Source organism: Tenrec ecaudatus, chromosome 6 (assembly GCF_050624435.1).
Source record: "Tenrec ecaudatus isolate mTenEca1 chromosome 6, mTenEca1.hap1, whole genome shotgun sequence".
NCBI classification, from domain to species: domain Eukaryota; kingdom Metazoa; phylum Chordata; class Mammalia; order Afrosoricida; family Tenrecidae; genus Tenrec; species Tenrec ecaudatus.
In genome coordinates this window covers 22,261,246-22,285,962 of record NC_134535.1, presented here as the reverse complement: position 1 = coordinate 22,285,962, position 24,717 = coordinate 22,261,246, and the positions used below count along the sequence as shown (strand labels likewise).

General features: G+C 48.9%; 1 protein-coding gene across 1 annotated transcript in view; it reads right to left on the bottom strand.

Moving 5' to 3' along the window:
• Window positions 1-24,717, bottom strand: part of LOC142451355 (putative tetratricopeptide repeat protein 41) — an 80,198-nt gene that overhangs the window by 31,942 nt on the left and 23,539 nt on the right. Inside the window, exons 6-11 of the mRNA XM_075553203.1 lie at window positions 24,014-24,455; window positions 20,417-20,656; window positions 18,093-18,291; window positions 17,371-17,539; window positions 14,312-14,347; window positions 7,072-7,185 (exon numbers count right to left, since the gene is read on the bottom strand). Coding sequence (XP_075409318.1) covers window positions 7,072-7,185; window positions 14,312-14,347; window positions 17,371-17,539; window positions 18,093-18,291; window positions 20,417-20,656; window positions 24,014-24,455 — 1,200 coding nt within the window. The remainder of the gene's footprint in view (window positions 1-7,071; window positions 7,186-14,311; window positions 14,348-17,370; window positions 17,540-18,092; window positions 18,292-20,416; window positions 20,657-24,013; window positions 24,456-24,717) is intronic.

The following is a 24,717-nucleotide window of genomic DNA, read 5'->3' as shown; positions in this document are numbered from 1 at the left end:
TAAACCCCACTGCCTTAACTCTAAAAAATATCTCATTTGAAGAAACAGTATAAAAGTGCCCATAGGAAACAGTAAGATCTTTTCCTTCAAGAATGTTAGGCATATATGGGGGGGGGGGCTTCGAAAAGCTCGCAGAAGAACTCCATTATCTTTTCATTCCATTTTTCCACAAACTTTCCAAAGCCTGCTCATATTTCAAAAAACTATTATTGCCCAAAATAGCTTGAGAACTTCTCTGTTGAAAATGAGAATTCGTTTAATAGTCTCCATGGTGGCTAGTCCCCAAGAACTGCTGCAAACATACTTTGAGAATAGAATCATAAGAGCAATGCCTCTGGAAGGAATTCTCTGAAGGGGGGAGCTCTCCTTGAACGTCTCAGGTTTGGAATTCCTCCTACGATGCCAACCTTCCCCGCCATAGGCACGTCTCCCTGAGCAGCTGTGGCTGCCGAGAGTTTGCTCTAGACTGGAAGCTTCCAGGGGGCAAACACTGTGCCTGCTTCTCTGCCTGCTCTAACCTCAACTCCCAGCACAGTGCTGGGCCTCAGCAAGCCCTCGATGAGCATTAGCTGAGTGAATAAGTGAGTTAATGACTACAATCGAGACTCAACAATGACCTAGTCCATATGGTTGCTGTGAGGCGCCATGGAGTCAGCTCCAACCCAGAGCGACCCTGTGCACAACAGAATGAAGCACTGCACAGTCCTGTGCCGTCCTCACAATTTCCTGTGCTGGCGCCCATGGATTCAGCCACTGTGTCCATCCATCTCATCGAGGGTCTTCCTCTTTTTTGCTGCCCCCCGACTTTACCCAACATGATGTCCTTCTCCAGGGACTGATCTCTCTTGACAATAGGTCCAAAGTAAGATGAAGTCTTGTCATCCTTGTCTCTAATGAAAACTCTGGGCTTACTTCTTCCAAAAGATTGGTTTGGCCTTCTGGCAGTTCCTGTTACTGTCAATATTCTTCTCCAGCACCACGCTTCAAATGCATTGATTCATCTACAGTCTTCCTTATTCAACATCCAACTTTCACATGCATAGGATTCGATGGAGAATACCATGATTTGGGCCAGGCATATCTTAGTCCTCAAAGTAACATCCTTGCTCGTCAATCATCTAAAAAGACCTTGTGCAGAAGATTTACCTAATGCAATATGACTTTTGATCGCTTGACGGCTACTTCCATGAACATTGACTGTGGAGCCAAGCAAGACAAAATCTTTGAAAACGTAAAACTTTACTCCATTTATGATGCTACCTATTGGTCCATTGTGAGTATTTTGGTCTTCCTTACCTTGATGTTTTTTATTTAAACAAATCATTCTATTGGGGGCTCTTACAGCTCATATAACAATCCATACATCAATTGTATCAAGCACATTTGTACATACATTGCCATCATAATTTCCAAATATTTTCTTTCTACTTGAGCCCTTGGTATCAGCTCCTCTTTTTCCACCACCCTCCCATCCTCATGAACCCTTGATAATTTATAATTATTTTCATATTTAACACTGTCTTCCGTCTCTCGTCACCCATGTTTCTGTTGTTCCTCCCCCTGGATGGGGGTGTGTGCATGTTTACGTCAATCATTGTGATCGGTTCCCCCTTTTTCCCCCTTCTCCCCCCACCTTCTCCCTACCCTCATAGTATCATTACTCTCAATATTGGTCCTGAGGGGGTTATTTGTCCTGGATTCTGTGTTGAGAGCTCTTATCTGTACCAGTGTACATTCTAGGGTCTAGCCTGACTTGTAAGGTAGAATTGGGGTCATGATAGTGGTGGGGAGGAAGCACTAAAGAACTAGAGGAATGTTGTATGTTTGTCAGTGCTGCACCCTGGCTGGCTCGTCCCTTCCTTGTGACCCTGCTGTGAAGGGATGGTCCAATTGTCTTCAGATGGTCTTTGGGTCTCCATTCTGACGCCCTTCATTCACATCAAAATGGTTGTTTGGTTTGGATTTTCTGATGACTGATACCTGATCTCATGGACACCTTGTGATAACACGGGTTGGTGTGCTTCTTCCATGTGGGCTTTGTTGCCCCTTAATAAATAGCTGCTTGTTTAACTTCAAGCATTGAAGACCCCAGACGCTATATATTATAATAGCCAGACACCATCAGCTTTCTTCACCACATTTGCTTATGCACCCATTTTGTCTTTAATGATTAAGTCTGGAAGGTGAGCTTCACAGAATGCCAGGTTATTAGAACAAAGTGCTTTTACATTGAGGGAGGACCTGAGTAAGAGGCCCAATGTCTGACTGCTACTTTAATATTTAACCATTACTTTGAGTTTTAATCCATACTGAAGGCTACAATCCTTGATCTTCATCAGCAAGTGCTTCACATCCTCCTCACTTTCAGCAAACAAGGTTGTTAATAAGCCTTCCTCTAACCCTGATACCACACTCTTCTTCATATAATCTCGCTTCTCTGATGCCTTGTTCAGCATATACATTGAACAAGTACAGTGAAAGGATACAATGCTGACTCACACCTTTCCTGATTTTAAACTGTGCACTATTCCCTTGTTATTTTAGGACTGCCTCTTGATCCGTGTACATGTTCCAATAAGCACAATGAAGGGTTCGGGAATTCCCATTCTTCTCAAGCTTATCCACAGCTTATTGTGTCCATGCAGTTGAGTGCCTTTGAATAGTCAATGAAATACAAGTAAACATCTTTCTGGTACTCTCTGCTTTGAGCCAAGATCCAACCGACATCGGCAATGATATCCCCTGTACCACGTCCTCTTCTGAATCCGGCCTGAACTTCTGGCAGCTCCCTGACCATGTGATGCTGCAACCCCTGTTGGATGATCTTAAGCAACACACAAGCCACCACAGTATGACAAACTGACATACCTGGTAATCATTGGATAGACATGCATCAGCGATAGATGGAAAAATATTTGGGCGGGGGAGATTCTACCCTCACAGCAGGACACCAGAGTCCCCTCATTCTTCTAGGAAAATCAAAGCGTGGTCAGGCCACAGCCAAATGAAGAGCATTGCTCCTGATTTGGTTCTGACTGATAGTAACCCTAGAGCAGGTTCTCAACCTGTGGGTCACGACCCCTTTGGGAGTCAAACGACCCTTTCACAGGGATCGCCCAATTCATAACTGTAGCAAAATGACAGTGATGAAGTAGCAACAAAAACAATTGTATAGTTGGGGGTCACCACCACATGAGGAACTATACTAAAGAGTCACGGCAGTGGAAAGGTTGAGGCCCAGTGCCTTAGAGGATAGAGTAGAACTGGCCTACGGAGTTTCCACAGCTGTCGGTCTGTATGGAAGCAGACCGCAGCGTCTTCTTCCTGTGGCGCAGCTGGTGGGTTTGACCTGGCAACCTTTCTTTTCCAAGCACTTGACAGTCAAGCGCTTAACTACTCTTACCGCCCAAGCAAACCCATTGCTACTGAGTCCTTTCCCATGCATAGCGACCCTCTAGGACAAAGTAGAATTGCCTCTGGGGGTTTCCAAGACCATACATCTTCCTGGAGCAGAAAGCCTCATCTTGCTCTTGCAGAGCACCGAATGGTTTCAAACTGCTGATCTTGCGGTTTACAGCCCAGAGTGTAACCCTACACAGGCTCCTTAAAACGTGGCCAAAGCGGCTTGCATAAAACTCTTCACGTTGTTGCTAACAGAGGCCTCATGACTTCATCGTAGCCCAAAGAGAGGAATAACAAAGTAACTGCCAGTGAGATCTTAGAGCCCTGGCGGTGTAGTCAGTTTAGTGTTGGGCTGTTAACCATAAAGTTGGCAGTTCAAACCCCCCAGCCACTCCACAGGAGAAAGGTGAGGCTACCTGTTCCCATAATGATTGACAGCCTTAGAACCCCCTGTAGAGGTTCCTTTTTATACAGAACCAACTCAGTAGCCTTGGGTTTGTTTGGGGGTTTGGGGTTTACTTAAATATTATTGGATGAAACCTAGGATCTATGAACCTAGAGGGACAGCAAGTAGAATAAGGGGCTCAGGGGGAGGGGCCTACAGTGGCAGAGGTAGGGTAGAGGGGAGACAATGTCAAGGAATCCATGTAGGAAAGAATTTTTGGAAACTGATTGTGGTAGCAATTGTACATTCTACCTGACATGATTGAAATTTGCAATTACATGATATATGTATTAAATTCCAACTTATAATGCTAATAAATTTTTTAAGCATAAAGAACTCAAAACAATTTTTTAACTTAAAAGAAAGGCCTGTTGACCTGCTTCCAAAAACTAGCCGATGAAAACCCTAAGGATTCTGACAGCATCTTATCTGATATCATGCTGGAAGGTGAGCCCAGGGCTACCCTGCACTGTGTCCACATGGTAGTCATAGCAGTCAGCGCAGACCAACACACCAACAATCCTGAAGATACCCAAGTCCAGCAGCCAGGCACACGGCCATCACATCTATTCCGACTGATAACAACCCTGTCGGACATGGTCCAAGTGTCCCTCTGGGTTTCTGCCATGGTAACTCTTTACGAGCACAGAAAGCCTCACCTTTCTCCCATGAGTCAGCTGGTGACTTTGAACTGCTGACCTTACCGTTAGCGGCCCGATTCGTAACCCCCTCCGCCCCCAGAGCTCCTTGATGATGGCACCGGCCCAGGCCTTGAGTAGTTCTGGTGTTCTGGATGTGTTAACACGAACAACAACGTCTGCTCTCTCTGTGTGCCAGGCACAGTGTGAAGGGCTCGGGGCACTTAGGCAGGATCTTCCCAGTAACCCCATGAGACAGCTGTTCGAATCCTTAAAAATGAGAGCACAGTGGGCCAGAGGTCAGAATCCCCATGAAGGTCACACCAGCAGCGAATGAGCAAGTGGGGGTGTTCACACCCTGCCCAGTCTGAAGACTTCTCCAAGCTCCCTTCCAAGACCGCAGTGGTATTTCAAGGGCACATTGATTTATTGATTCCTTTTCTCTTGTTTGCTAAATAAACACCAACAGGTTATTAAAAATCCCAGGCTACCAGTCAGTTGATTCTGGCTCCTGGCAACCCTGTAGGGCAGAGTAGACCCGCCCTGTGGATTTCCAAGACTGGAAATCTTTCAGGAACAGAGTCTCATCGATTTTCTTACAAAGCAGCAGGAGGGTTTTTGCTGCTGACCGGGAGGTTAGCAGCCAGTGAATAACCAACTGTGCAACCAGAGGACACAAAAATTGGCAAGTGAGCATGGTTTCTGACATAAAGATACTTGCCGCTGTTGATTTTTACAAACTTCTTCGGGTAGCATTTCTTCCAGAAAGACATGCATTGATGGGAAAGGGTGAGGGGGTATAAAAACTCGAAGGTCTTTGTTGTACAATTAGAAAACAGGCTTTGCCTTTGTTTTGGCTTGTACCCACCCTTGGTCCACAAGCTCTTCTGCAATCAATGAGCATGTATAATTTGTTTAAAGGGCAGTGGAAGGTCATCGCCAAACACAGTTGGAGTTGCCCAATGTGTGTGACATTTTCGTTGCAGTCAATGAAGCCAAGAGTTCACAAGTCAGGGAAAATGAAATCAATCTGGGGACCAGATAGCTGGTCTTGCTCCCCAGCATCTCCCTGGAAGTTACCACAAAGTTGTGACTTCACTTCCATCCCCCATGGCTCTTCCCTTTATGAGCTTTCTTTTATCCCTAAAGTTGACAGAGGGGGTGAAAGAGTTAACCTGCTGTTGGTCAAGTACCACAAATGTAGCATCATTGGGATTTGGTCTGCTGAGATTTAGTTGGGTAAAAGAGACCCAGGATGTGATAGGCCCCGCAAAGTTTCCTTTTCAACAATGGCCTAATTCCAGAAAGAGGGATCAAGGCAGGGATAAGCAGGGAGGCTGAAACCTTGTCTGACAGCCTCCGGAGTAATGAAGGCACAGCAATTGAGGGCTGAATAATTCCTTGGGGAAAGGTAGCCGGATTTCCATTGACACTTGCTCCCTTTGTCCCATGGTGTGAAGATCATAGTGAAACTCCTCTCCTGGGCCTATTGCAGAACATGTTAATTATTTGCCCCCAAGCCTGCCACAAAGTTTGGAGTATATAACTTGTTGAATTTTCACGGACGCTTGAAGCCGTTTGGAGGTAGGAACTCCACGGCTTCCTTCTGCTGGCACTTGCAGGAAGGGACTTGGAAGTTCTTGAGTCAACCTGGTCTCTGTCTTTGACTAAAACAGTGCCAAGCATCCCAGACCCCTTGTCTGTCATCAACAAAGTGATAACTATTCATTCGTGCTATGACTGCCATCAATCTATCAGGCTGTTAACCACAAGGTCAGCGGTTTGAAACCCACCCACCCACCCCCCTATATGGGAGAAAGATGAGGCTTTCTGCACTCAGGAAGACTGGTGGATCAGAAGCCCTCAGGGGCAGGTCTATTCCGTCATAGGGCTTCCTGTGAATCAGAATCAACTTGATGGTAGTGAGGGGATTTTGTTTGGTTTTGCTTTAGTTTGGTTTTTTGAGAGAATGCATCATGTACTCAAACTCTCAAAAAACAAAACAAAACAAAGCTCACTGCCATCAAGTTGATGACTGACTCAGTGAGCCTCTAAATCAGAGAACTACCCCTTTGGGTTTCTGAGGCTGTGAACTTTGTGGACCTGACACCCTCATCTTTATATTGGTGGGTTCGAACTGCTAACCTTGTGGTTAGCAGCCCAACCTGTCACCCACTCTGTCACCAGGCTTCCTTGTCCATAATGTACTCAACTAAATCCAAGCTCACTGTCTTTGACTCATAGCAACCCTGTGAGACAGGGTAGAACTGCCCCTGTGGGTTTCCGAGATTGTAAACCGTTAAGAGAAGAGAAACCCTCATTCTTCTCTCAAGGAGCAGCTGGTGGGTTTGAACCTGTGAACTTGCAGTTAGCAACATATAACCATCTCTGCCACCCGGGCTCCTTGTCCATAATTTACAGTGTAGGTTAATATCATAACTTCCTCGTTGACCATCATAATCAAATGATGCTGCTAATCATTTGTGGACTTAATTATAACGAAGCAGCAGTAGCAAATACTTCTACTAAACTCTCTAACACAAAAGGAAGAGAAAGTGGGAGAGCTAGCATCGGATCGCCCTTTACCTGCACCAGGATGTCCTCAACATCCAGAAGCAACTGCTCCGCTTCCTTCGTGTTGCCCATGTGCTTCAAGACTCTCGCGATGAAGGCCAGGAGCCGGCATTTGTCACTGGTGGTCTCCAGGAAGGCGCTCTTTTCCAGCACTGGAATGAAGAGAGACACAGTAATCCCTCAGGCCTGTCTGGAGGAACTACGGGGACCCGGGGCCTAATTTTGTCAATGGAGTTAATGCATGACTCCCTTGGGGGATGAGCTCATTGTCTCAGGAGGTGTCCCTATGTTTATTGCCAAGTAGTTCACTGTCAGGAGCCCCTGGGTATGTGTTAACCTGCCCACCACAAGGTCAGCACTTTGAAAACACAGTTGCTCTTCAGGAAAAAGACCCGGTTTTCTACTCCCATAAAGAGTTATACTCTCAGCAACCCAGCAGGGCAGTGTCCTCCTGCCCTACACTGGCGCCAGCATCAACTTGACGGCTATGAGTTTGGTTTCGGTTATGTTACCGGTGAAACCAAACAAGAGCTAGGATGCTTGTCGATAAACTCGATGTGTCCGTTTTACAACAAGGGGGTCAAAAGTGGATTCTTATGGCTCAATCAACATGATAACCAGAACTTGTCTTCTGGGGCGGTTTTCTAGGCAGAGAGGTTGAGTTTAAATTTCTTAGACAATTCTGCCCTCTGTTGCAATGATCTTGAATTGCTACTGTAATAGGAAAAATGAAAAACAGAATGCTAAAAATAAACCCTGAAGATTTTATATATACAGTATATTCCTCTGCTTTGTTTTTATATATATTTTAATATACATTTAAATGTGTATGTATATGTCAGTGGTTCTCAACCTTCCTCATGCCATAACCCTTTCATACAGGTCCTCATGTTGTGGTGACTCCCCCCAACCATAAAACTATTTTTGTTGTTACTTCATAACTGTCATTTTGCTACTGTTATGAATCAGGTGAGCCCTGTGAAAGGGGTCATTCGACCCACAAAGGGGCTGCGACCCACAAGTTGAGAACTGCTGGTCTATGTAAAGATCCATCCACTGTCATTGAGTCCATTCTGATTCGTAGTGACCCGACAGGACAGAAAGAACTGCTCCGTAGGGTTCCTGAGACTACGAAGGAGCAGGCTGCTTCACCTTTCTGCACAGAGCTGCCCGTGGAGTTGAAACACCCTCGTTCAGCTGGCTGTGCACTGTCTAACCCACTGTGCCACCAGGCCATTCAATAGCTAGATGGGGGGGGGGCTTCAAAGTGTGTGGAAAAGTTAAATATAATGGACTTCTTCCCCATAATTAAACTTTATTATAGACAAATCAAAACACAGTATTCTAACTTGGAGACCCAGTTAAATACGTTGTCCTGCAAAGTCACTGTTTTCAGAATGTCTCTTTTCGGACATTCCAGCGTCTGAGCATCTACATTTGTGCATTTGTGACCATTTGCGCCTGTGTTTGACACCAGTACCCTCTGTGCCCCTCCCTCGTTCCTTCAGGCCCTGGCAGGCTGGCGGGCCCTTCCGCCTCCTTTCTGCCAGCTTTTCTCCGGGTTTCCACTCACCCACGGAGGGAGTGTGAGGTGGCTCTAGCTCCGTCTCCTGCAGCTTTCCAGGCTCTGAGGAACCAGGCTAGGCAGGCAGACAGAGGGAAGCCCTCAGCCCACAGAGAGGTGGTAGGCAGAGTTAGGGCGGGGAAGCCAAGTGCAGGGCTTGAACTAGAGATCTGGCCCTCCAAGTTAGAGAGCACAAACTCCAAGCCAAGGCGAGGGTACTGAGGGACAGAGTGACCATCGGAAAGACAAGGCCAAGGCGAGGGTGAGACCTGATAGGGAGAGCAGCCTGGGAACCTGCCCACCAGCCAGTCAGAGCGGACCACGGAGGCGGCTCTGAAGGAACACTGGAGGCATGACGGATGTTTGTTTTTGTTTTTCTCTGCAACGTTTCTGATGCTCCTTTCATTTAAAATATATATAGTTTGAAGCAACAAAGCCCACATGGAAGAAGCATACCAGTCTGTGTGACCACGCGCTGTTGAAGGAGTCAGGTATCAGGCATCAAAGAACAAAATCTCATACCATTGTAAATGAGGGGGAGTGCAGAGTGGAGACTCAAAGCCCATCAGCAGGCAACTGGACACCCCCTTACAGAAGGGTCACCGGGGAGGAGACGAGCCAGTCAGGATGCAGTGTAGCAACGATGAAACATAAAACTTTCCTCTAGCTCCTAAATGCTTCCCCCCCCCCACTATCATGATCCCAATTCTACCTTACAAATCCGGCTAGACCAGAGGATGTACACGGGTACAGATAGGTACTGGAAACACAGGGAATCCAGGGTGGATGATCCCTTCAGGACCAGTGGTGAGAGTGGTGATACCAGGAGGGTGCAAGGAGGGTGGGGTGGAAAGGGAGAACTGATTACAAGGATCTACATGTGACCTCCTCCCTAAGGGCTGGACAGAAGAAAAGTGGGTGAAGAGAGACATCGGACAGTGTAAGATATGACAAAATAATAATAATTTATAAATTATCAAGGGTTCATGAGGGAGGGGGAGCGGGAAGGGGGGGAAAATGAGCTGATACCAAGGGCTCAAGTAGAAAGCAAAGGTTTTAAGAACAATGATGGCAACAATGTACAAATGTGCTTGACACAATGGATGTATGTATGAATTATAATAAGAAATGTATGAGCCCCTAATAAAATTATTTTTGTTAAAAGAAAAATTTCACCATATATAAAAATATTTATATGGTTTATGTTTATAAACATTACACTAAATTTTTAACATCATATAATGACTGTTTGTAAAATATAAAGGGGGGACCTCAAAAAGTTCATGGGAAAATAGAATTAAAAGATGATGGGATTTTTAAGGCCCTTCATAGATACAAGGGTTACTCCCCCCCCCCAAAAAAAAACAGATTTTTTTCCCTCAAAGCTATGTATTTAATTTTTTTTACAAAACAACCTTATCACCTTCAAAGTACTCCATTACTCACAATACATTTGTTAAATCTGTGATTCCATTCTTAGAAACTTTTTTCTTTTTGTAATAAATCATTTTATTGGGGCTCTTACAGATCTTAAAACAGTCCAAATAGCAATTGTATCAAGCACATGTGTACATATGTTGCCATCGTCATTTTCAAAACATGTTCTTTCTACTGAGCCCTTGCGAGCAGTTCCTCTTTTGGGAAACATTTTTATTTTATATTTCTTGTGTGTGTGTATAAGAAAGAGCTTTATATACAAGAAGAATTGAATACTGAGAAAACATCCCAGCCCCGTCCAGGTCAAATCCATAAGTCCAATATTAGCCCATATGTTCAATACCAATCTATAAATTTCTCTTCAGATTCACAAAAACCATTGAAATGACGTCAAATGCAGGAAGATCACAGGCCAGTGGGTGGGATGTCTTGTGGATCCAGTGGCAGTGGAAGCATCTCAGCGCTGGCAGAAATCTCCATGAGGCTCTTTCAGCTCCTGGGCTCTAGCGTAGCTCCGTGTGTCTTCTCGACAGGGATGTCTCGCAGGCAGTGTGTGCTAGAAACATTTTTCAAACTCATCTGTTTGGATGGCTGACAGCACCTCCCTCATTTTATTTCTACACCTCTTCTATGTCATCAAGTCCCTGTCCTTTCATGTCTCTCTTCATTCGAGGACAGGTGAGCCAGGTATGTGGATAAGAGAGGCATGTTGATTTTTGCCAAAAACTGGCACACTGAGATGGCTGCATGAGTAGGTGCATTGTCATGGTGGTAAAACCAGTCCCGTCTACCACAAATCGGCCTTTTTTTGTAGCACACTGTTACACAATCTTTTCAGAACCCCTAAATAGAAATCTTGATTAACAGTCTGACCTGGTGGAACGAACTCCGAAGGCATTATTCCCCTCATAGCACATCCGGTTTGGGGTGGGGTGGGGGTTCCCCTCGTTTTAAGAATCTATAAAAGCTGATTCATGCACACAAGTCTTGTAGACTCAAAGTCAGAATGCAGCTTCCTCAGATGCACTCCTGGGCGGGCAGGCAGGCGCGCACAAGCACCAGCAGAGGAGAACCAAGTTCAGGATCCTAAAGAGAAACCTGGCTGACACACCTCCTGGTGACCAGTTCGGGATTATGCTAAGAGCAAGGTGAGCTGTTCATAGTGACCCCATAGGGCAGGGTAGAACTGCCCCTGTGAGCTTCTGAGACTGTAACTCTATGTGAGTAGAAAGCCCCATCATTTCCCCCGCCTGGTAGATAGTGGTTTTGAACTGCAAATCTTACTGTTAGCAGGCCAACCACGCAACCACTACGCCACCAGTTCCTTCTTAAAGCTAGATTTACCCTAATCCAAGTGGCCATGCATCAAGTTGGTTTAGGTAACAAAAAAACGAGACTTGTTATTCTCCTTGTAACCACCTGGGGGAGCCAAACATCCTCTGGACCAGTGGTTCTCAACATGTGGGTCGCGACCCCTTTGGAGGTGGAACAAATCTTTCATAGGAGTCACTTAAGACCATCGGAAAACACATATTTCCAGTGGTCTTAGGAACCAAGTCACGGCCCTTCTATCCATCTCCAGGCGGGTCCACCCACATGCAAATACACCCACATACAAGTACCTCGCATGAAGACTGTTACCCATACTACTCCATGCTTCGGACAAAATTTCATTTATTTGTAATTAGAAATAGCTATTTCATAATATATAATTACATATTGTTTTGTGATTCATTGCTATACTTTAATTATGTTCAATTTGTAACAATGAAAATGCATCCTGCATATCAGACATTTACATTACCATTTATAACAGTAGCAAAATTACAGTCATTTAGTAGAAAATGATTTTATGGTTGGGGGGGTCACCACAACATGAGGAACTGCATGAAAGGGTCGCTGCATGAGGAAGGTTGAGAACCACTGCTTTGAAGAACGAGGGATGGTAGACGGGGGTGGGGGGTGAAGGGGATGAGGGGCGGGGCTGGTGGTGGCATGTGAATGCCCATCGCCAAGAAACTGGATCTGGGAGAGGCGGCAGACACTCTTCATTGTCCCCCACAAACTAATGAGGCTGAGACACTGCAGAGAAATTCCGATTGTTTAAAGGAACTTGCTGAGACCAAGTGGAGGGGAAAATCCTAAGCTTGCTAGAACAGAACAGGAATGTGATAGGGCCAAGACTGGGAAAGGGAATTCTCCCCCCTCCCATAGGCCAGGAGAATAGGCCCTGCTGCTAGGAGGATGCTTCCACGCAAAAAACAAAACCAAAAGAAACCTCACTGCGATCCAGTGGATTCTGACTCACAGTGGCCCTACAGGGCAGGGTGTCAGGACAGACCAGTCTCAGGAGAAGAACATCCCACGGGGTAGAGGGGCAGCGGAAAAGAGGAAAGCCCTCCACAAAAGAATTGACACTGTGGCTGCCACAATGGACTCAGCCATAGGAACCATGGTAGGGATGGTGCAGGACCCGGCAGTTTCATTCTATGGTGCATAAGATCACTAGGGGCTAGAACAGACTCAATGACCCCTACCAACAGCAACAGGACCGGGTAGAACTGCGCATGTGGGTTTCGAGACTGAGACTCATCACAGGACTAGAAAGCCTCACATTTTTTCCGTAGTGTACCAGATAGCAGCTCAACACATAAACACAACACCATGGGGGCCTCTAGAAATGCTTCGACAGTTCCCTTAAGTCAGGGTGTTCTTTCTATTCTAGTTTGGCAAAGGTCTGCTGGGAAAGCCCCGCCTAAAAGCAGGATGGGGCCCTTCCTCTGTTCACACTTTGTTTCACCACCGACTTGAAGAAAGGGAATATTTGTCCTACTTCTGCTTCTCAGTCCTGCATCGCCAAAGATGCCTGGCTCTGCCAGCTGCTCACAGACCCCAACGCTGCCCTCACCTGAGCCACATTGCCTGCAATAGAGACCACTCTGGGCTCACCTGCCTGTCCCCAAAGCATTCTTCTGTAACTGATTGAAAGGTCATGTTATCAGAGAGAATCTTAACCCAGAAGAGCGGAGGAAACTACTCAGAACCCACAGACACGGTGTCTTTCCCTCAGCCACCCCTGCTTGCAGGAAGTTCTAGCTCCTTGTTCTTAGCTGCCTTTGGGTTGACCGGACATGCAGTGGATGAGCGTGAGCAGGAGGAAGGTGCCAGAGGCGACTGTCCTGCCAGAGGAAGGTGCCAGAGCAGGAGGACTCCATGCTGAAACGGCCCTGGAGGTCCCAGACTACCACAGAGACAAACCAGCAAGATCTCAGGTAGGTATACAGGTGGCAATCCATCACAGAATCACAGGGACGGCCCTGTGGACCTCTCAGCCCCATGGATCTCTCCAGACCTGGTCATAGGGACACATTATCTGATTTCCTCCCAGTTTCAACCCCGAGCCCCAGCCCTCCTCATCACCATGACAACCATGTGATGACACGCAGTCGTGGCATTATCGAGCAGGATCTCTACCCTCCTCTTGTAGATCTAGCCTTCCTCTGGTTAACACCCACACACATAACCCTAAGCACGGAAGACAATCCCAGACGGATCCCGGCTTGCAGCATCCAAGTGGCTCTTGGCTCCTTGATCCTGCAGGACTGGTGGATCAGAGAAATTCCAAAAGCACATAAGTCATCCAGGGCACACCGGCGGCGAGTGTGTGGCTGTGGTGCTGGCAGGACGCCAGCAGTGTTTTCAAACACATTAGGTCACCCCTGGGGAACAGGCATCAGTGGACCGTCCAGACTAAAACAGGCGGAAACGCCAATGAGCTCGGTGGATCGCAACCAATGACCGTTCAGTCTAGTGCTCGAGGTGAACCGCCTAGGTTGAAAGGACTGGGCGCTCTGTTAGACAGCAATCGCCGTGAGTCAGAGCTCCCAGCTAACGACAACAATCAAAACAAGGCAGAGCTCTGAAGCCACGTTGCTGTGGCAGTTCCTGGGGGGACAGAACTACCCTGTGATTCTCGTTGTTAGGTGCCATCAAGCCGGTTCTGACCCACAGCGACCCGGCCTAGGCACACAGAACGAAGCACTCCCGATCCTGCGCCCTTGTCCTCCCAGCTTGAGCCCATCGTGGCAGCCTCTGGGACAATTCACTCCTACTCTCCACCCACAAGACTTGAGAGCGGAGACTCGGAGACTTGGACACCAATGTTCCTGGCAGCATTCTTCTTGGTTGGCACAATGCAAATGGCCCTCAGCAGCCAAGTGGAGAAGCCCAACACGGTGCTGGTACAGACACGCAGCGGACTATCCTCCTCCATAGGAGAAACAAAGTCTCCATGCTGGCTACACTACGATGGAGATCGAAGATGCTAAGCCAACCCCAAACCAAGCCCTTTGCCTTCGAGTCGATTCTGACCCATGACAGCCCCAAGGACAGAGTAGAGCTGCCCACCCTAGGGCTTCCAAGGTTGGAAATGCTGAAAGCAGCAGACTGCCGCCTCTTTCCCCGGCGGTCCAAACTGCTGACCTTGAGAAACCCAAGCAAGCACTTTAGCCACTGTGCCACCCGGGGCTCTCAAAAACAGATCAGAAAAGGGCAGGGGTAGAGAGACCAAAGTTGATTGGCGGTCACCAGGGTTGTGAGGGAGGTGAGAGCGGGGAGGGGACGTTAGAGGAGGTGGAGACAATATCGCATCGGATCGGGGTAGGATTGCACAAGCAATGGCTGTCATCGCTGCAAGTAAACTGTCCGCTGGGGGCTGGCAATCGCCGTGTGACAGATGCATTCACCACCATGACAAGGAAAGCCAAAAGTTGCTGCCGGGGCTGCCGGTGCACATTCCACAGCCTCGTGGCATTTAGTTCCTTCGTTTGGCGACTTGGGGTCGTGCTTTCAAGGGGCAGCCCAGCTCACCGGCCTGATAGGAACATGTCTAGTGTTTCTGCTCAACCTCCTAGGTTGTCACATAGCACCTGGGGCCTCGGGCTACTTCAAGCCAAATCTGTGCAGCCAGCTCCTAGAATGACCTGGATTGCTCTACAGGGCTCCCAAACTGCGTAAACTGAGGCTCTTGCAAACACAAATGAGTGTGTGGCCAGTCAGCAACGTTCAGACTTGAAAACACAAGTGACGTTGGGCTGGTCAACAGCGTTGTTAAGAGCTTGCAAGCAGCCATCCAAGAGGAAATAACTGGTCTCTATTTGCCTGGAGCAACGGAGAAAGGAGAGCCGGAAACAGGAAGAAAAGCTGGGCCGGGTGGCCAAGTGCCTGCATGATTAACTACCTCCTTTCCACGAGATGGGAACTGGATGGGACCCAGCTACCACCCGCAGGTTTTTGGTCAAAGATTCCAATCAAAAGGGGGGGAAATGCAGAGCAGAATTTCACATTCACATGGAATCCAGACCTCCTGGAGTCATGGATGCTGGGCGAACTCCTAAAACCATCGCCCTGTGATTATTTTTTCAGCTTAAAATGAAGCAATGGTCTCTGTGGACCACGTGTGTTTGAACCTTGTGCTCTTTCCGGGTCAAAGTGACAACTCAGATGATCAGACAGGCTGTGAGCTGATGTCACTGGGGAGGGGCCAGCTCAAGGAAAGCGGCCCAGCTCCAGGCGTGCCAGCGATGTCACAGCAGAAATGGCTGCACTGGCCTACGTTTTGCTGTGTATGTTTCTCCAACGACGATCAAAGAGAAGATAACAATGAGTGAAAGGCTATGTGTTCAAGGACCAGAGCACTGCGGGTGTCACGTGGCTCGGTTTCATTTCTGACGAGCTGGGGGCTTGTGTGGCTTCATCTGACTCTCTGAGACGGGCCCCTACATTTCTGAAAACACACATCAATCAAGAGGAGCATACGATTTGGAAGGGTTTGAACAAGAGCGTGCCCCTGGCGGGCTTCGCGCAGAAGCTGGTGCACAATAAACCCTCAAAGTCTGGTGTCACGACCACAGGACTGCAAGCCTCGGGAGAGAGGGCTCTGCTGGCCTGGCTCATCACTGTGTCAGCAGAGCACAGCAGAGCCTGCGGCCCCAAGGAGGGGCTCAGTTAACATTAGTTGGAAGAATGAAGGTGGTCACTCGGCTTAATAGGTCAGATGGGGCCCATTTAAGGGGAACAAAGGGTAACAGTATGAACCAAAAGGGCGCCAATCAAAACCCAAGTCACTTAAACAGGATGCCAGACAACTGCGCGCTTCCAGGTTGGAATGAATTCAATCGCAAGCTATCAACTGGCCACTTAGGAGACCGGTCAACCAAGGGAAAAACAAAAGAGAGAGCAAACTGGTGTTGTGGAAAGGATTCTGACTCGTGTTTAGAGCCTGTGTGTGTCACAGTAGGACATGCGCTCCTGGGAGTTCTCCGCGGTTGGTTTCTTGTGTGGTTGTTTTCATAATTAGATGGCCAGGACTTTCTTCTGAGGCACCTATGAAGAGACTCCAACCTCCAGCCTTTGGGTTCACAGCTGAGTCCCTTCACACACACACACACACACACACACACACACACACACACACACACACACCCTGCCCCCAGGGTCTCCAATGAGCTCTGTAGCTCTCCGGCAGTGGGGAGGGCCCTGCTACTTGAGAAGGAAGCCCAAGTTGGAACTCAAGGTACAATGGCAGATGTTGAGGGGTGGGGGTTGGCCGGAGCCACAAGAAGGTACAGGGGAAAAGAAGGCAAAGGCAAAAGTCACCCCCCCCCCCACCGAAAGAAAGCCAGCAGCCGTTTCAAAATGAGCACGCCCCCCAATTTCTACTCCTCAGAGATCATTGGCTTAGGGGGTGGGGAGATTGTGAAAACGATTGAAACGGCAAGTTTGTGTTGTCTATCTATTTCGCCACTCTCCTCAGAAAGTTAGAACATGTATGTTCCAGCCTGAGGTTCTTCTCTATTTTATTTTATTACTGTTCTTGGGTTTGGGTTTCTGGCTTGCTTTTGGTTGCTGGAGGCTTTCCTTTACATGCAATTCAGGGTTGGTGAATCTGAGGAGACAGTAACTGAATTAGGACGTTCCTGGGGTTGGAGGAACCTGGGAGCCATTAACAAGTACAAGAAAGAAGAAAAGTTCCTAAAATGGATTATAATGATCATTGCACAAGTCCTTCCCATATGCTTAAACTAGCGTGTGACGTAGGTATTATATGTTGCTATGCCAATAAAACTGTTAACATTGGGGGTGGGGGAGCAATTTTTTTGTGGTTGTGTGTGTGGAGAAGAAACCAGAGAGGCCGGCTGGATTGATCAGGACTGGTGAGGGGCTGGAAGAAGCGTTCGGTTTGGGCCAGCGCCTCTCCCAGCACCCAGGGGACCACTGGGACCGTGAAGACTCCCCGTACCTGAGGGCACGCCCCTGGCGTGGGCTTTGTGGCACGGGCTGGTTTTAATCTTGTCCACGGAGAGCAAATAGGTCCTGGTGACGTCATAGCCAACTTCGGTCAACACGCCCCAGTAGTGCAGGAGGTGCAGCCTGGTCCAGAAGCTCGGGCTCCTGAGTTTTGATAGAAAGTCCGTGACGCTGGAAACACAGTGCAGTGACAGAGAGCGCCTTAGTAAGCCAGGCCTTGAACGATGCCAACTGGCCCCGAGCAGATGGCAAGCACCTGGGGGCTTGGGGCTGTTCCTAACTTACCTCTGCACCCCAGGACCTGGCACAGTGTCCAGACCAAACAGATCCTCCATCCATCATTGTAAGATGAATGTGGAGGAAGGGGAGGGACAGAAGGAGGGAGGAAGGGAAAAGGAAGCCGGAGGGTGGCCCGTTGTTTCATCCTTGCCCATCTAGAAGGTCTATCCACTCTAGAATTCCACCTAACAGGGAGTGAGGGGGAGAAAGGCACAGACCAGCCAGAGCAGAGGGAGCCCCCACCACCACCATCACCACCACCAGGGGAGGGTCCATCAGGCTCAGAAGTAGATGCCAGAGGCAGGGATGGGTGGAACGGATGGCTGGGGGTCTGAGTGACTTCGTGACGAAAGCTCCAAGGAACCTTGTCTGTCTCAACTCAGCACTAGTGGGAGGGAAAGTTAAACCTGCAGTGATTTTGAAAAACCAACCCCCCGAGACTTACTTGGGACTGGTGAGAAAGTTGCACAGGTCCTCCCAGCTGCCGCTCATCTTCAGATGCCAGGGCAGCTCTTGAAACACGCGCCAGAAAGCCGCGTGCTGCTGGAAGTAGCTGACCAAGGCTTGGTGGAGCTGCGTCTTCTTGTGATTTGTCGGGTTCTGAAAGGCATAGGGACCGCATTCTCTGACAGGAGCGGTTCCACCTGTTGGAAAAGCAATTGCTTTTAGCACGCCCAACTTGTTAGGACAGGGAAAACAATACAGAAAAAAATTTAACAATATTTTTGGGGGTGGGAGGGGTGCATAGTTCCTGTTGTGGGTTGCCCTTGAGTCTATTACCACCCGCGTGCAGAGTCGAACTGCGTCCCGTCATAGCGTTTTCAAGGTTACAACCAGCCAGAAGCCGACTGCCAGCTCTCTTCTAAGACATCTCAGCGGGGACTGGAACTCGTCAGCCTTTCGGCTGGTCGTCGGCACTTAACCATGGGCACCACCCAGGAACGTCTTGGCTACCATTTCAAGTCTATCAAAATCACGGTAGTTTTTTCTGGGGGGGGGGGGGAGATGTAGTGCTGAAACATCTTTTCTTTATTTTAATTTTGTATCTCTTTGTATGTTTATTTTTGTCAGCAGTATCTAAAGAAAAGGTGGGTCTTACAATCAAGATAGTCTTTGGTTGAACAGAATTAGGATATTTTACTCGGCTGATATGCTTCATAGCTCAGCAGATCTAGGAAAGCTCTCTGAACCCTGTAGCTACCGACTGCAGCCGTGGCTAAAGGAAAATGGATCTTCGCCGAACAGTCTGAATTCACCAAAGGCTTTGCTTTATTTTAAATCATTGGCCTAGAATTTGAGGGCCTCTGAGCACATTGATTTGCAGCTTGTGTGTTGTTTTCCACTACCCCACCTCCACCCCAGTCCCCTTACGGGAAATATTGGCAACCTATTTTTCTATTTTAAATATACACCACAGTTTCCACTTCGATCAGCATCTTCAGATATCCAAGAGTGTGCTTTGGGGACCTTAATCCACTGCCTGAATCTTATATGGGCCGAGAGGCAGCTGAGCAGACAAATGGCAAGTTGGATGTTGGACCAAGATCGCCAAAACAAAAAGCCAAACTCACTGCCAATGGGTTGATTCCAATGTATAATGACCCTGTAGGACAGGGTAGAACTGCCCCTGTGCGTTTCTGAGACTGCAACTCTTCGGGATTAGAAAGCCTCATCTTTCACCTGAGTTGCAGCTGGTGGTTTCAAATTGCTGACCTCACAGTTAACAACCCAATGCATAACCCACCATGTTACTTAGGAACCAAAGTTACTCTACCTTTATTACAAAAGCGCAGTAATTTCAGTAGCTAAGACAAGCCAGAAACAAGCTCCTCCCAAACCGAAAGAGAGGCCTTTTCCATTTGCTGCTTGACACATTTTCTTGCCCGATGAATGGAGCACACACCTGGGTAGCATGCCGAGCCCCGTTCTTCCTAGGCGCTATAACGAAGGGAGGGGGCATTCTTCAAATAGCCACTGTGTGCCTTTTCGCAAAAATGATTTGGAAAAACTCCATGCTACCTGGTCTAACTACCCCATCCTGTCACTTTGTCATATTCTGGTGGCTTGTGTTGCTGTGATGCTGGACGTTATGCCCGTGACGTTTCAAATAGCAACAGGGTCATCCTAGTAGTTCACCCTGTCCACCCAGGTGGACAGATTGTGGTGGAGCTTCCAAACTGAGACTAGGAGGAAAGGTCTGGCAGGCTGCTCCCAGAAATGAGTCAATGAAACTCCCTCTGCGTCCCAAGAGAACATGGTCTGATATGGTGCTAGGAGACTGAACCCCCCTAGGTGGGAAGGTACGCAAAATACACAATGACTGCAACCAGAGACTCGAACAGAGCAGTGAGGATGGGCCAAGACAGGGTGACATTTGGTTCTGCTGAGCACGAGGCCACCGTGAGTCAACAGCATCGGCGTCCTGGCGCCAGCCAGCGCCTGTTATATGTGAGAAGAAACCCAGGGGTGTGAAGCCACTGAAACCGAGGCTTTGATCTGCTGGTGGTGAGTGGATTCAGACTCCTCCCACCCCGCCGGACAGCAGCGAAGTGCCCTGCCTGCTTTCCAAGGTTTTGTGGGAACAAATGGCCACCCTTTTCTCCCATAAAACGGCTGATGGGTTCAAACCAGAGACCTTTCAGGTTGCAGACAACCTTTTGGTTAGCAGACGAATGCTCAACCGCCGCACCACCAACATGCCTGGTTACAAGGAAGTGCGACCACGCTTACCTGCCCTTTAGGCTGTGGACATTGGGAGCGGAGCCTTACCGAGAAGCCTGTGCTCCACAGCCTTTCTCAGGGACTGGTGCCGGAAGCACAGGAGGCCGTCGGGCTTCTCCAGGACCCATTCTTTGCTGGCGTTGCGGAAAGCAGCCCAGTGCAGCAGGGTCACTGTGTGCTGATCCCTGTAGCCCAGCATGTCCAGAAGCTGAAGTATCTCCTCCTCCGCCAAGCCACAGTGCGAGATGCTCAGTAAGCACAGCGTGTCCGCCACCCAGCCGTCCAGCCCTAGGCAGACGCCGACACAGTGGTGAGGCACGTGGGCCAGGCATCGCTCTACAGCCTTTGTATTGGTTCCCCCGCCCACCCTGAATCTGTCCACAGTTCTGCACGTAGATACGTCACTGCCGCTGTCCCTTGGGGATGCTAACAACTAGGTCAGCTGTTTCCAACCACCCGCCATGGGAGAAAGCTGAGGCTTTCCACGCCAGAAAAGAGTGACAGTCTCAGGATCCCACGGAGGCCGAGCTACTGGGTCTAAGGTCACTATGAATCAGAGTTGACTCGGTGGCAGTGAACTTGAGGATTTGGATCTCGCAAACGAAGCCCAGTGAACGAAGTTAAATGACATGCCCAACGTCAATGCTGAACTGGGATTGAGCCCAAATGGAGCTGTCTCCTCCCATAAAGATTGGGTCTCAGAATCCCCAAGGAGCACTTCCCCTCTGTCCTGTGGGGTCACTGAGTCAGAAGCAACTGAACGGCAGTGTGGGCTTTGGAGGTGGGGCTGGGGGAATCACTACATTGGAAGCTGGTGTTTCTTCGCAGAGATTAAAAACGGGCAGGATGACACATGGACAGTGTGTTTTCTGTTTCTATTCCAAGTGCTCTCGGCTCTCTCTTCCCACCCTCTGCCACACCCTAGCTCATTCCAAACTCCCTGCCCAGAACAGAGAGGCTTCTTGTAGCAGAAACACAGCGAGGAAAACTCCCATTGGCAAATGGTCTTTTGACGCTCACAGATGCAGCCACGGCTCAAGAAAGCAACCTCTGCCCACAAGAGCCTGGCTGTTGAGCGTCAAAAGACAAACTCTGACCAGCTCATGGAATCAATTTGATTTTATCGTTGCATTTGCCACTGAGTTCAGGCTCAGACAATTACAGGGTGATCTAAGGGAGGGGGCAGTGTTTCCCCCCAGGAGAAAAAGCGGGCTTACTGAGCTGAGAGAGAGATTCCGAGAAACAAGCAATAGAGACTGCCTATGCTTCTGAGAAGGGACCTGCTCTCCTCTGATGAACCCAGGCTAGCTTTGAGCAAGGAAGAGATGACCAGGCAGACACACCTGGGCACCGGCAGTAGAGGGCGCTGCGCCCACTTCTGTTGGAAGCCTGGGAAGCGGCAGCTCCCATGGGAACAGGAGGGAAGAGCAACTTCAAAACAAACCTGACTGTCATCGAGTCAATGCCAACTCATGGTGACCCTGATTATAGGACTGCCCCGTGTGTGTCCAAGACCATTAACCTTGATGGGAGTAGAAAGCGTCATCTGTTTCCCACAAAGTGATGGTTTTGAACTGCCGGCCTTTGGGTTCACAGCCAACTGTGTAACCACCACTTCGATAGCCTAGGGGGCCAGAGAAAGGAGCCTTAATGGTCTGCGCAGTAAGTGATGGTCAACTAACTTCACCGTCAGCAATTTAAACCCACCCGCTGCTCCTCAAGAGGAAAACGAGGCTACCTGTTCCCATGAAGTTGTATAGCCCTGCAAACCCTACTGTTGGGTCGCTATGAGTCGGAATGGGCTCAGTGGCAGTGGGTGGGTAGAGGGCCTGAGCAACCAGTTTCCTGTAGGGACCATAGGCTCAAGACAAGACAGGGTTTGGCTGAGGGGAGGGGTCCCCTCACAGTTTGGATGAAGGAATGAGTCCGCAGATGGCAGCAGACACTGAGCAACCCAAGAACAGACAGGCACCCCGGAACTCGACCCATGGCCACGCAGTTGATCCCGACTCATGGTGACTGGACAACAGAGTGGAGCTGCCTCTATGGGTTTCCGTGGTTGTACAGCTTTATGGGAACCGAAAGCCTCATCTTTCTCCCAGAGAGAAGTCGGTGGGTTTGGGCCACTAACCGTCCAGTTAACAGGCCAACTCAGAACCTGAGGAGGATGCCCCTGTGTGGGGACCATCAGGAGCCAAGTCTACCATGGGACTTGATGGGAGCACATATGACAACCAAGGACGCCTAGTCTCAGGGCCGAACTTGGCAGAGCCACGGCCGGGGCCCAAATCCTTGCTTGACTGAAAAAAAAAATCAGAATTGACTGGGAACAAATTAAACTGATGGATTAAATCTGAATGGACCGGGTATTGGGTTTCTGCTCTCAGCCAGGACGGTGGACTCAAAAGAGATGAAATTGGGTCATAGACATAATAAAGGCCCGTTTCTTACGCATCTGCAATTCACAGGTGTGCCTCCCACACCTACACTGCCTACACTCCCCATGAGCAGCTCCCTAGAGAGGCATGCCAGAGTCACCAAATAAAAAATACGGGACGCCCAGTTAAATTTGGATTTCTGACAAATTCCGCACCTTGGTTTTGAGCACAAGGATGTCCCGAGCAGTCTGTGGAACGTACTCAGTAGGCAGTTCAGGCGGTTGCATTGGGTAAATCTGTTACACCAGACCTCTTTGGGGTATTCAAAGCAAGGATGTTACTCTGAGGATGAAGGCGAGCCTGACTCACACCATGGCAGTTCCAATCGCCACATCTGCACATGAGAGCTGGGCACCGATGCGTTTGCACTGCGGTGCCAGAGAAGAACGTGGAAAGTGCCAGGGACTGCCAAAAGGACAAACACATCTGTCTTGGAAAAAGTATGACCAGATGCTCCTTAGAAGTAAAAATGAGCAGGCGGCATCTTATATACGTTGGACGTGTTGTCAGGAGTGACCAGTCCCTGGAGAAGGCTATCGTGCTTGGTAAAGCGGAAGGGCAGCGAAAGAGGAAGGCCCTCGAGGAGATGGACTGAAACCATGGCCTCAACCATGGCCTCAACCATGGCCTCAACCATGGGCTCAACCATGGGCTCAACCATGGCCTCAACCATGGGCTCAACCATGGCCTCAACCATGGGCTCAACCATGGGCTCAACCATGGCCTCAACCATGGGCTCAACCATGGGCTCAACCATGGGCTCAACCATGGGCTCAACCATGGGCTCAACCATGGCCTCAACCATGGCCTCAACCATGGGCTCAACCATGGGCTCAACCATGGCCTCAACCATGGGCTCAACCATGGGCTCAACCATGGCCTCAACCATGGGCTCAACCATGGGCTCAACCATGGGCTCAACCATGGGCTCAACCATGGGAATCATTAGGAGGCTGGAGCAGGACCGTGGAGTGTTTCATTCTGTAGCACAAAGGGTCGCTACGGGTCGGAAAGGATTCCGTGGCACCTAACAACAAAACACTAAAAAATAATTGGGTTTTTTTTATCTGAAATTCACAGCGGTGTCCCTGTTTTGTCTGGTCACTTCACCCCTTAGCGTCTCCTCCCCAGGTGAAGTCCCACGCCTACCTTGCTCCCTGTGGATAAAAGCTTCAATGCCGAGCCGTCCACGTCGCCCGACACATACCTTCTCCAGAAGCCAAGGCGTCTGAGCTTCCTTTTTTCCTTGTAAAATTCCAACTGTAGTCTTCGACCCATCGTTTCAGGATCAGTTCCCAGAGATCCTGAATAGAAGGCACCTCCAGGTATGCCTTCATGCACTGAAGCTCGTTCCTGTAGATCCTGCACTCTTTAGATTCACTGGCTAGGATGGTGAGCTTTAACGGATTCAGGTTTGTTTTTTTCCTCAGCGCTTGCCTTCTCTGTCGGAAGGGGTCGCTGCTGGGCGTGGAGAGGTGCTGCCTAAAGATGCGGAGCTGGGCTTCCGCTTCACCTGTGCTGATGAGCTCCATTGTCCTCACATCTGGGCGGGCACACAGGGCCTTGTAGGACAGGCTGGAGGAGACAGTGCTCAGGATGAATTTGCAATGGGGTGCAAGGGAGCAAGGCAGCCAGGAAAAATCCTTTGCCTGGTGGAGAATTCAAAGACATCTTGAGAACTGAAAATGAACCGCCTATTGATGGTTTTCACACTTGCTCCCAAAACCCAAACTCACTGTCATCAAATCGATTCCAACACATAGTGACCCTGTAGGGTAGGGTAGAAGGGCCCTCCTGTGGGTTTCTGAGGCTATACATCTTAACAGGTACAGAAAGCCTCATCTTTCTTAGGAGGAGCAGCTGGTAGGTTTGAACCAACAACCCTGCAGTTATTAACAGCCCAATGGCCAA